The 13,138-nt window shown below is 40.7% G+C and overlaps 1 protein-coding gene across 1 annotated transcript in view; it reads right to left on the minus strand.

The window, feature by feature from the left end:
• The window catches only part of HERC1 (HECT and RLD domain containing E3 ubiquitin protein ligase family member 1), a 250,627-nt gene that overhangs the window by 160,459 nt on the left and 77,030 nt on the right, over positions 1-13,138 (minus strand). The window contains exon 7 of the mRNA XM_011969255.1: positions 9,220-9,315. Coding sequence (XP_011824645.1) covers positions 9,220-9,315 — 96 coding nt within the window. The remainder of the gene's footprint in view (positions 1-9,219; positions 9,316-13,138) is intronic.

Below are 13,138 nucleotides of genomic sequence, written 5' to 3' on the forward strand. Positions count from 1 at the left end.
TTAAATTTTTTTGCAAATGTAAGTGAGGAAAAAGGAAAAGGCCCTTATCTTAATTTCACATTTCTTTATTGTGAGCAAAACTAAAGTTTTTCCATCTATTTGTTTACTACATTTTGTGACGTGAACTTCTGCTCATTTATTTATTAGAATTTAATAGATTTTTTAATTGACTGGTATGAACTCAATACAATAAAGATATTAACTCTGACTACAGTGACTATCAATTTGTTTTCTGCCTTTTAGTTTTTTTGATTTTGCTGAATCAAGCAAAACAATAAAAGAAACTTAAGAAGTTAACACATTAGTTTGCCAGCACATGAAATGGGGGAGGATAGGGTCCTCTTGGTCAGATACTTTAAATAGTATCCAAAACAACAGAATAATATGTGTGTTAGACAAATATTTTCCAGTGAACATGAGGACAGTATCCGAGGACAGCTGCCAGTCCCTAATAAAAGGTCTGGAATTTTGCTGGAGACAAAGAAGGATAGTGGGGCCAAGAGGGTCAGAATTGTTCATCTAAAGGTCTATCATGGCCAGTGTGGTGGCTCACGCCTCTTGATACTGGCCAACCAGGATTCCTTTCCAGGACAAAGCCCCTACACTGAGAAAAACTACTGAGAGTAGAATAAAAATTGAACAGGATAGGGACAATAGAAAGGAAAGATGGAAAGGAAAGAGAATACCAAGACAAAAGTTGGGAAGGGGAACAAACTGGAAAACCATTTTTTTTTTAACATTACACACACACAAAAAAAAAAAAACCAGAGGGAGGGAGTCTATGGAGTTTAAAAAGCCATCTTAAATCCCACCTCATTCTAAGAGTTCAGGAAAACTAATCCTACATAGAAATAAGCAACAAAAAAGTATTGAGGTCAAATCCCATATGAAGTTATTATAAAGTTGCAGTGAGCCAAGATCATGCCACTATACTCCAGCCTGGGCGGCAGAGACACCATCTCAAAAAAAAAAAAAAGACACAAAGGAAAAACAGAAATCTGAATTACAAACCCTCAAAAATGAGGTAACATAACTCAAGAATTAGAAATAAAAGAAAAAAAAACATTTTGGAACTGAAGACTAAACTAGAAGAAACCCAAAAGTAAATAAATACAGTAGATAATGCCCTAAGAGTAATGAAAGACAAAAGGCATTTTTAGAAATTAAAAAATTTAAAAAGACAAAGTATTCAAGAAAAACTGACAAGTATTAAAATCAGGCAAAGATCAACACGCACATAATAGAAATCCCTGAAGAACAGAACCCAATCAAAGGAATAAAAATAATAGAACAAACTGCAATTTTGGAACATTTTCCTGAAATAAAAAAGATCTGAAAGTACGTATTGAATCATCACATCTCTTAAGAATATCAACCCAGAATGAATAATATCAAGACATATTCTATAGTAAAATTAGTGATCTTTAAAGGGGAAAAAAAAAATTCTTTGGGTTTCTCAGCAAATATGCGTGGCTTACACAGGAGAGAAAATCAGATTACCTTTGGACTTTGACAGTAACAGTTCATGCCAGAAGAGAATGTAGTAACATATTTAAGATATACAAGAAAAGAAAATGTGAACTAAAGAAAAGATGAACTAAAGAATATTATCAACACTGACATTCAAGAATAAAGAGCACAGCAATTATCAACATGCAAAAACTCAGAAATCTTGTTCTGATGACTCTTTATTGAGAAATCTACTAGAGAATGACCCTCAAACTATCAAAAAGAATAGACATTGACACAGAGACTAGTATTCAGCATTAAATATGTAATCATTTGTAGAACTAATACCAAAGGAAGGTTAAAACAGAGACAGGCTGGGTGCCATGGTTCATGTCTGTAATACCAGTATTTTGGGAGCCTAAGGTAGAAGGATCGCTTGAGCTCAGGAGTTTAAGACCAGTCTGGGCAACCATAGCAAGACCTCATCTCTACTAAAAATTTAAGTAAAAAAAAAATTAGCCAGGTGTGATGGCACATGCCTGTAGTCCCAGCTACTTGGGAGGCTGAGGCCAGAAGATCACTTGAGCCCAGGAGATAGAAGCTGCAGGGCACTATGATCATACCACTGCACACTCCAGCCTGGGCAACAGAGCAAGACTGTCTCAAAAAAACAAACAAACAAAAAAAATGCAGAGAGTATGTAATAACTATATGCCCTATATAGATGTAATGCAATTACTAAAAAACAGGGAAAGCATACTTTAGAAATTAATTTTTTCAGTAACCATACAGTAGTTATTTGTCTTATTTTAGGACTGTTTATGTGTATATGTGTGTAACATGTAATTAAAACAAATGAGTAATAATGGCATTTTCTAATTCTCATCCTTGTATCTATGGGAATCAGAAATCTTAGTTTAAAAGGAAGAAGATATAAATGTAAAGGTTAAGTAAAAATTCTATAGCTGTGAATTTGAAAGTATCAGTATGAACTCATTAGGTATCTTAGCTTTAAATACACATGTATACACATCCTAGCTCTGTCCACTATGAATATAAAAGCCTAGAAATAAGATCAATTCAGTAGCAGTAAGCATTTCTAGCACCCTGATTGTGGTCTTGAAGCATCATTTTCCAATAAAAGAAACCAGGACTTTTTTTCAGAAAACTAACTAGATGATTTCAGATTGGGGGCAAGAAATGTGTAAGATCAGCCAGAAACAATGAAACATATTAGAAAGCAAGGAGACTATAAAAGATTATTAGGCTTATGATAAAATAACTTAGGAACTACCCTGAAGAGACTAATAGCCAAAATTGAAACAATATGACCTTCACTGCAGATAATAATTCAATGTGCTGAAACTCAAACAGGCTTAAATCTGTGGGTTCATAATGATTTATTTATTTATTTATTTTTTTGAGACACAGTTTCGCTCTTGTTGCCCAGGCTGGAGCACAGTGTCATGATCTCGACTCCCTGCAACCTCTGCCTCCCGGGTTCAAGCAATTCTCCTGCCTCAGCCTCCTGAGTAGCTGGGATTACAGACGTCCGCCACCCCACCCAGCTAATTTTTTGTATTTTTAATAGAGACGAGGTTTCTTCATATTGGCCAGGCTGGTCTCAAACTCCTGACCTCAGGTAATCCACCCGCCTCGGCCTCCCAAAGTGCTGGGATTACAGGTGTGAGCCACTGCGCCCAGCCCATGGTATTTTTTAAATGAAGTTAATTGGCCAAGTTTGGAGGATGGTAGGAGGACAATTCATTAAATTGAAAACTGGTAAATAAAGAACAGATGAAAAGAATCAAGCATTTAGTCTGCTTTTCCTATATAAACCGTAGCAGAGTAATCAGTCAATAAGGGAATCTCTTCATAAAAATATTGCAACTAATTGTTGGGAAAAAGCTGAGTGTTGGGAGGGAAACTGAGGCAGGACTTGCATAATGTCCTCTCGAATGTGTCTAGACTTGCTGGTTCCTTGCTTCTAGCCCTCCTAGGCGCCTAAGCTCCTACTCCCATTATCTCAAGTAGCAGAACACGTTCCATATAAATGCTAAACCATCACAGTTGTAGACCATGTGCCTGCCCTTTTGACCTCCACATTCTCACCACCTGTTTCTTTCTTTGATTACCAATAAATACCATGGGCTCCCAGAGCTCAGGGCCTTCACAGCCTCCACAATAGCAATAGCCCCTTGGTGTCCCACCTTTCTCTCTCAAACAGTCTTTTTTTCCTCCATCCTTTGACTCCGCCAGATTTTGTCACCCCCACATTCCTGGCTGCCCAATGTGGGGTGACAAAGACCCCGATGAAGGAACACCAGAGCGTGTGAAAGCAGAGGATACAACATCAAAGGACACCCGAGGAAGTCTAAAAGCAGCTCGGGGGAAAGCTGAGCACTTGGAAGAACCAGGGTAACAATAGAACAAAGTGAAAGCAGTCATTCTGCTTAAATTTCTTAAGGCATTTATTACGAAGTGGGGGGAGTGAAAGTTCGTACTCAGAATTTGTTATCACTCACTCTAGTGCAGTAGAGTAGTTTTGCCCATGGTTCCCGGAACAGGGGACTATGGAGTTGGATGAATGGGAGAGAATTGGCAGAGATTTTAAAAAAAAAGTATAAAGATGGAGCAAAAATTCCAATATTGGTTTGGTCAATGTGGGCACTAATAAAAGCAGCTCTTGAGCCATTTCAAACAGATGATGAGGCAGATTCAGATGAGGAAGAGGAAGACGAGTGTAAAGAACTAAATTCAGATTCTGAGTGTGAGGAACAGGAAACCAGAGGAAATAAAAGAAAGGGAAACTGAAAAAAGTATGTTTTAGCCCATCAGCTCCACCTGCTGAATTAAGTGAAAGGCCACCTCCTCTTTCTCCTCTTAATGGGCGAGAAGATGAATTAGCTACAAAACTTTACTGCTTCTATAGTTGCAATATTAAACCTGGAGCAATCGGTGCTATACAAATTTCTATTCAGAAGGCTAGAGCCGAGGGAGACCTTGAAGCATGGCAATTTCCCGTAACTATCATCCAGCAGGGAGGACAACAAACGTCCTTCCACTGTGTTTCCAAAATGCGTCTACAAAGGAGAAAGATATACAAGTAAAGAAAAGTGTACTATTTCTTTAAAAGCTAGGGTAAACTTAAAACCTATAATTGATAATTGAAGGTCTTCTCCGGGACCCTATAACACTCCAATACTACCTTGTCAGTGTAAACAAGAGAGTAGCCGGAAAGCACTGAGACCACTAACAAACAGTAGCCTTCCTACCAAAAATCTTTAACCCAGTAACCCCTGATAGCCCATAATGCATTCGATCTGTAGCAGCAATTGCTTTGCTAACAAGTAGAAAAATAACTTTTAGAAGAAACCTCATTGTGAGCACACCTCACCAGTTCAGAGCTATCAAAAAGCAAAAAGGTAGCTTACTAACTCAAAAATCTCAAAGTATGGGGCTATTCTGTTAGAAAAAGATTTAACATTAACCACTAAAAATTCCCTTAACCCAGCAGGTTTCCTAACGAGGTATTTAAATCTTAATTACCATACAAAGGTCCGACTAGACCTAGAAGAAACTCCCTTCAGGACAGGAGGATAGATGGTTCCTCCCGGGAGATTGAAGAGGGGGAGAGAGAGGGGAAAACACACACACACACCACACAATGGGTATTCAGTAAGTGATAGGGAGACTCTTATAGAAGCAGAGTTAGGAAAATTGCTTAATAATTGGTCTGCTCAAACGTAGGAGCTGTTTGCACTCAGCCAAGTCTTAGAGTACTCACAGAATCAAACTATCTCAATCCCGACTCAAAAGATTACCTACATCCTCTCTGAAACGAATTTGCGTAAGAACTGTTTATGGGAATGCATCTTGATGGGGCAGCTGGGTTGTTATGAAATATTCAGGAACCCAGTCCAGCTCTAGAACTCACCTATGAGCACAAAGACAATGTTGGGCACGCTGGTAGAGGACCACTAGAATCCAGCAGCCCGGACCCCTTTGTGGTCAAGAAAAGCGGGAAAACAGGTGCAGGACTGCTACATCGGTGAGCGTAACTAATCCGATAAGCAGAGGTCCATGGGTGGTTATGCACCCTGGAAAGGAATAAGCATTAGGACCAAAGAGGATGCTCCAGGACTAATGCTCATTGGAAAATGACTAGGGGTGCTGGCATCCCTATGTTTTTTTCAGATGGGAAACGTTCCCTCCAAGGCAAAAACACTCCTAAGATTCCTAAGATGTATTCTAGAGAATTTGGCCCAAGAGTGTATGTACCTTTTTCCCTCTCAGACTTGAAACAAATTAAAATAGACCTAGGTAAATTCTCAGATGGTTATACTGATGTTTTACAAGGGTTAGGACAATCCTTTGATCTGACATGGAGAGATGTTACTGCTAGATCAGACACTAACCCCAAATGCCACCATAACTACAGCCCAAGAGTTTGGCGATCTCTGGTATCTCAGTCAGGTCAATGATAGGATGACAACAGAGGAAAGAGAACGATTCTCCACAGGTCAGCAGGCAGTTCCCTGTGTAGACCCTCACTGGGACACAGAATCAGAACACGGAGACTGGTACCGCAGACATTTGCTAACTTGCGTGCTATAAGGACTAATGAAAACTAGGAAGAAGCCTATGAATTATTCAATGATGTCCACCACAACACAGGGAAAGAAAATCCTACTGCCTTTCTGGAGAGACTAAGGGAAGCACTGAGGAAGCATATCTCTCTGTCACCTGACTCTGTTGAAGGCCAGCCAATCTTAAAGGATAAGTCTATCACTCAGTCAGTTGCAGACATTAGAAAAAACTTAAGTCCACCTTAGGCCCAGGAAAAAACTTAGAAACCCTATTGAACTTGGCAAACTCAGTTTTTTATAATAGAGATCAGGAGGAGCAGATCAAATGGGATTAAAAAAAAAAAAAAAGGCCACCACTTTAGCCATGACCCTCAGGCAAGCGGACTTTGGAGGCTCTGGAAAAGGGAAAGGCTGGGAAAATCAAATGCCTAATAGGGCTTGCTTCCAGTGTGGTCTGCAAGGACACTTTAAAAAAGGTTGCCTGAATAGAAATAATCCGCCCCCTCATCCATGCCCCTTATGTCAAGGGAATCACTGGAAGGCCCACTGCCCCAGGGGACGAAGGTCCTCTGAGTCAGAAGCCACTAACCAGATGATCCAGCAGCAGGACTGAGGGTGCCCGGGGCAAGCGCCAGCCCATGCCATCACCCTCCCCAGGTATGCTTGACCATTGACAGCCAGGAGGTTAACTGTCTCCTGGACACCGGTGCAGCCTTCTCACTCTCCTGTCCTAGACAACTGTCCTCCAGATCTGTCACTATCCGAAGGGTCCTAGGATAGTCAGTCACTAGATACTTCTCCCCGCCACTAAATTGTGACTGGGGAACTTTACTCTTTCACATCCCTTTCTAATTATGCCTGAAAATCCCACTCCTTTGTTAGGGAGAGACATCCTAGCAAAAGCAGGGGCCATTATACACTAGAATTAGCAGAAGGAAAAAGGGTAAGTATATATACAGACTCTAAGTATGCTTACCTAGTCCTTCATGCTCACACAGCAATATGGAAAGGGAATTCCTAACTTCCAAGGGAACACCTATCAAACATCAGGAAGTCATTAAGCCCCAAAATTCTCCTTACCTCTGAGTCTACTTCCTCCGATTCCTGCCTAAAGATAATTTTATGGGGAAGATGATTTGCTTGTGTCTCTCCAGGTGACAATCAGGTGCCTATGTGGGTGCCCACCAAACATCTGAAGATCTATCATGAGCCACAGCACCTAGTGGACCCACCCGTACAGTGCAAATTGAAGGTTTAAGGATTGCTTTTAAGCCTTGATTTGCTTTCTCTATGCCTTCTGTTAATCAGAAAAGGCCTATTTTCTCACTCTCAGTGGCCTCCTGGCTACAGCCACAAAAGTTTTTGCTTCTGTTTCAGTAGATTTACTAATGTGGGGGTGAGGGTATGCTTGCGTTTTTGCAGGAGATGAGCGAACCGTGTAGATGCCCTCAAGATGCGTACAACCATGGAATGGGAGACTGGAGGGATCTATGAATCCCAACCATGGCCCGGGTTCCCCTAGTACGGGCCATGAGCCAGCTGAATCTGAATGCAAAGATGGAACGAGGACTGACCAGAGTCACGATGCTTAATGGACCAGTGCTTTCTGACTCAGCTCCTCTCTACCCTGAATACAAGAGCCCCTAATAGTTAGGCAGGAGTATGATCACCCCTATTCAGCATGAAGAAGTTACAGAAGAAGGACCTTCATCCTTCTGCAACCCCTAAGATTAAGGGAAAGGGGAGGTATGTAGGAAACATTCAAACTAGAGTGACTCCAGTTTGAATAAGGGCTAAGAAAAATGAAGCTGGATTACCAACCCGGCATTTAAAGGCTGCACAGCCTGCAACTGCCTTGCTCAATTAAAAGAGGCCACCTCTTGTAATAATGATAGCTAGTAATAATGATAGTAATAATGATACCTTCTCTTTTACAAAAAGAGGGCATGTTGGGAAAAAGCTGAGTGTTGGGAGGGAAACTGAGGCAGGGCTTGCATAATGTCCTCTCGAATGTGTCTAGACTTGCTGGCTCCTATTCCCATTATCTCAAGTAGCAGAACATGTTTCATATAAATGCTAAACCATCACAGCTGCAGACCATGCGCCTGCCCTTTTGATCTCCACATTCTCACCACCTATTTCTTTGTTAGATTACCAATAAATACCGTGAGCTCCACGATAGGGATGGCCCTCTGGTGTCCCACCTTTCTTAAACTGTCTTTTTCTCAATCCTTTGACTCCACCGGACTTTGCCACCCCCATGACCTGGTGTTGGGTCTGATCACCCCAACACTAATAAAAAGAAACGACAGAATTAGAATATCATATTTTGCAACCAAGCACAAATGAATTAATGTAGTCATTAACCATCAACGGCTGCTAATACCACAAAGACAACCAGATGGAACCTAATGGAAGAACACAACATGTATACAGTCTTGCTAAAGACCTAACACCTGCGACTGATCCAGCCTCTGGATCCAGTTGCCAATTTATAGGAAATACAGAAGATAAAGAAACATACAGAACTGCATCATAAGTAATCTATTAGCAAAACCCAGACTGTGGGAAATGCTACAGCCCAAAAAGCCTACGTTCCTGAACAAACATATTGAAGGAAAAGAAAAATGGAGGAGGGAACCTAAAGATTAAAAGATTTAAAAGACTTTCCTTTTTTTTTTTTTAATGGGCACGACTATAGTGTTTAAGGATGCACATCTGGTTGACAGAAGTATAAAGAAATACAAGGAAGTGATCAAAGTCACAATAGTGGTTACTTTGGGGAGGACAAACAGGTTATGACAAGGCTGTGAAAGGGCTTCTGCAATGACTAAGAAAATTCTTTACCTAGGTACATATTAGAAGGGTATTTTATAATAATTAAGCTATATATGTGTACATTTTTCTATGTGTTTTACTTAATACAAAATTCTTTCAATTGAAGTTACCAGCACATAATTCAAAAATCAAAACAAATGAAAGGGTATACACATTGAAAAGTATGTCTCCTACTCACCCCACCCCCACCCTAGATACCCCAGTTCCACTCTCTAAAGGTAACAACTGGTGCCACCTCCTTTTGTAGCTTTTCCAGAGAAAATGGATTATTTTTAAGGGATAAATACATGCCATAGCATTTTAACACAAAGTTTTCAATACAAAAGCCATGATTATTACGTACCTCTTCAAAGAGACATAACGCTGCCTCGTAAAGGGAGCACAAGCCATCCGATGTTCTGGTTGGTTCTCTCCACTGACTCCGATCAGCAGATGAACCCTATAATTAAAACATTGTGGGACACAGTGTAGGAAGGGGAGAGACATATGCATTAAAATTACTTAAACAGTCTACAAAAACACCTATTTGAAGACCTGTTTATATAATTATGTGCACTGAAACCAAATCCTAACATTAGGTCATGAAACTAACTTTTACAAGGAAGTTTTATTAAATGAGCTGGCTACTGCATCACATGATAAATTACGTGCCAATCCCTCACTGATTACCTTATTAAAAAGTGATTTATTCCAAGAGACACAGGGCTCTAGAAACAATCAAGGAAGCAGAATTTTGCCAGTTACCCACTCTTTGGGTGACCAATATCCAGAAAACGTGGTCTCAGGAAATACTCCCCATGGGTATATTGCCCACCTGCCTCCCACCTGACAGCTTTAGTAATGACTTGACCAAAGCAGCAGAAAGTCTGTCCCTCCCTTCTTAGTTTCACCACAACCAAGGTCCCAGTATTACAGTAGGTAGCTAGTCAGACATGAGCAGGGCAGGAGAGGGCCACCCCTCAACCCCTACCACCAGGTATGTCAGGTGACCATCAAGTGATGGTCAGGCAGTGGTTAACTGTCTCTCTAAAACAATAACTGATTGCAGCCAGTACCAGGGAAAGGCAGTCTCCCAACAGACAGAAAAAAACCTGAAACTTGTGATCAGCAACTTGTTGATAAGATCTCAGGAGCTGGGTGAGTGGGATCAAGCATGCACATTAAGAGGTAAAATGGAGGAGTTCAACTGGTATATGACCTTCTAAGGACATTCAATGGGTAAGGGAAGAACGCCTCAAGTGAGCATGCGTACAACTCTGGTAAACACACTGCGCATGCTCCCCTCTCAAGGGCTGGCAAACCACTGTGAAATGTGAACAGCCTACCCCAAGGGAAGAAACACAGGACCCGGGAAGTATGCTAACATATAAAAGCCTAAGTCAAAAGTCAACCCGGGCACTTGATCTCTCAAGTCACCTGCTTGGCCCTCTTCCAAGTGTACTTCACTGCTTTTCTTTCCTGCTCTAAAGCTTTTTAAATAAACTTACGCTCCAGCTCTAAAATTTGCCTCAGTCTCTTTATGCCCCTCAGTCGAATTCTTTTTCTGAGGAGGCAAGAATTGAGGTTACTGCAGACTCATAAGGATTTGCCACTGCTAACACCAGGAAATCAGTTCATCTTTTTCCTAGCACAGCTGAGGAATCACAGCACCTCTCTGAGACTTACTGCCTACTCTCCACAACAGCACCCAATGGGAGAAATCATTATCTCATCAAAAAATGATAGGACAGGCACGGTGGTTCACGTCTGTAATCCTAGCACTTTGGGAGGAGGAGACAGGCAGATCATTTGAGCTCAGGAGTTCAAGACCAGCCTGGCCGACACGGCAAAACCCCATCGTTGCTACTAAAAATACAAAAAAAAATTAGCCAGGTGTGGGGGCACACGCCTGTAATTCCAACTACTCGAGAGGCTGAGGCAGGAGGATCACTCGAACCCAGGAGGCGGAGGTTGCAGTGAGCCAAAATCATGACACTGCATTCCAGCCTGGGCAACAGAGCAAGACTCTGTATCAAAAAAAAAAAAAAAAAAAGATAAATCAGAAAGTGAACTAAATATCCATTGTCCCTCAAATTTCCATATCCTTAAGTCTTTAGAGCACAAATGTCAAGTTCTTTCTATAATTTATCCATCATATAATTGTGAAATTTTCATCAGTGGCTTTATTTCAAAGGATACTATATTGTAAAAATAATTGTATTCTAAATTATCTCTTAACAGATATACCACAGAAAAGTATATCCGCTACAGGGGAAGAAAGACTGACTTAGATAACCCACAAGTTCTCATCCAACTCTAAGATTCTCTGATTTTCAAATCAGGCTATTTTAAGTAACATGATTCCGAAATAATAATTTAAAAACGCATATTTTGGACCAAGTACAAAATTCCAATTAATGTCTTCAAATGCCCACAGTATTTACACCTAACTCTAAGGGTTTTTTTTTTGTTTTGTTTTGTTTTTGAGACGGATTCTCACTTTGTCGCCTAGGCTGGAGTGCACTGGCATAACCTCAGCTCACTGCAACCTCCACCTCCCAGATTCAAGTGATTCTTGTGCCTCAGCCTCCCAAGTAGCTGGGATTACAAGCCTGCACAACCATGCCCAGCTAATTTTTGTATTTTTAGTAGAGACGGGTTTCACCATGTTGGCCAGGCTGGTCTCGAACCCCTGACCTCAGGTGATCTGCCCGCCTCAGCCTCCCAAAGTGCTGGGATTACAGGCATGAGCCACCGTGCCCAGCCTAACCCTGTTTTTTTAAATATTTATTTATGGATTTATTTGTTTTTGAGACAGGGTCTTGCTCTGTTGCCAAGCCTGGAATTCAGTGGCAAAGATTATTGCTGTGAAAAGGAAATAAAAACTTGAGACTCCAACGCACCCTGACAAAAGAAAAAAATTAAGCTGAAGGCTGACTTATGCAAGAAGCTGCCTTTCCTTTTGTTCCAAAGTAGAGAGCTACAGATGAAAGGGTGAATATCCTCACAGGTAACTCTATGTTCACCTTATCTTATATAAAATGCCTATCTACTGAGCACCAGAGAAATACATAATTCCACTATTCTGCTCTTTTTCTCTTGCAATTTGTGGATTCAGTAATGTGACCATACCCTCCTTTTTTCCCCTCCAGCCTGCTTCTCCCCTTTAAATAGTGAAGCCCTCAATATCACCTTTGTAGAAAGGCACAGATCTCTGTAAACCAAAACTAATATACAAAGGCCCCCAGCAACCATCTGAATGGACTCCTTCCTATGGGAGGGCACTCTAAAATATTACCTGAAGAACTGATTCAGGCCAGGACGGGAAGTGGGAGATTGGACATGCCTCATTATACCCACCCAGCATTATGCCCATCAATACAGACCTTAAGTCTGAAAAAAACATTTACAATCTATTCTCTCTAAGTCTGCTACTTGGAGGCTTTGATCTGCATGATAAAACCTACCTCTCCCCAACACCTTATTGTAATCCACACATTCCTTTCTACTAACTCTTTCAACCAACTGCCAATCAGAATATGTTTAAATCTACCAATGACCTGAAAGCCCCCTGACCTCGAGTTATCCCATCCTTTCAGATCAAACCAATAAGATCTTACATATATTGATTGATATATTATGTCTCCCTAAAATGTATAAAGGCAAGCTGTACCCCAACCGCCTCGGGCACCTGCCACAAGGACCTCCTGAGGCTCTGTCACAGGCATGTCCTTAACCTTGGCAAAATAAACTCTATTTATTTATTTATGAGACAGAGTTTCGCTCTTGTCGCCCAGGCTGGAGTGCAATGGCTTTCTAAACTGATTCAGAAAGATCAATTTCTTGTCTCAGAAACTTCTTGGTTTACACTCATCTCCCAGGCATTGTCCTTAACCTTGACAAACCTAAATTGATTTGAGACCTGTCTCAGATATATTTTGGTTTACATAACTCACTATAGCCTCGACCTCCCAGGCTCAAGTGATCCTCCCACCTCAGGATCTATTAATAAAGTTTATTATTAAGGCTTATTAACTATTAATAAATATTAAATTGTATTTATACTATTAATATAATTATATAGGTCAAACAAACATTAACTTCATCAATATTAATCCGATTAATCTGATTAGTGCTGATTTATGTTAGTTATATATTAGTAATTAATTAAAATTAATATCATTAAAAGCATATTGGCCAGGCGCAATGGCTCACACCTGTAATCCCAGCATTTTGGGAGGCTGAGGCGGGCAGTTCACTTGAGGTCAGGAGTTTGAGACCAG

This window comes from Mandrillus leucophaeus, unplaced genomic scaffold (genome assembly GCF_000951045.1).
Source record: "Mandrillus leucophaeus isolate KB7577 unplaced genomic scaffold, Mleu.le_1.0 Scaffold12, whole genome shotgun sequence".
Classification (NCBI taxonomy): domain Eukaryota; kingdom Metazoa; phylum Chordata; class Mammalia; order Primates; family Cercopithecidae; genus Mandrillus; species Mandrillus leucophaeus.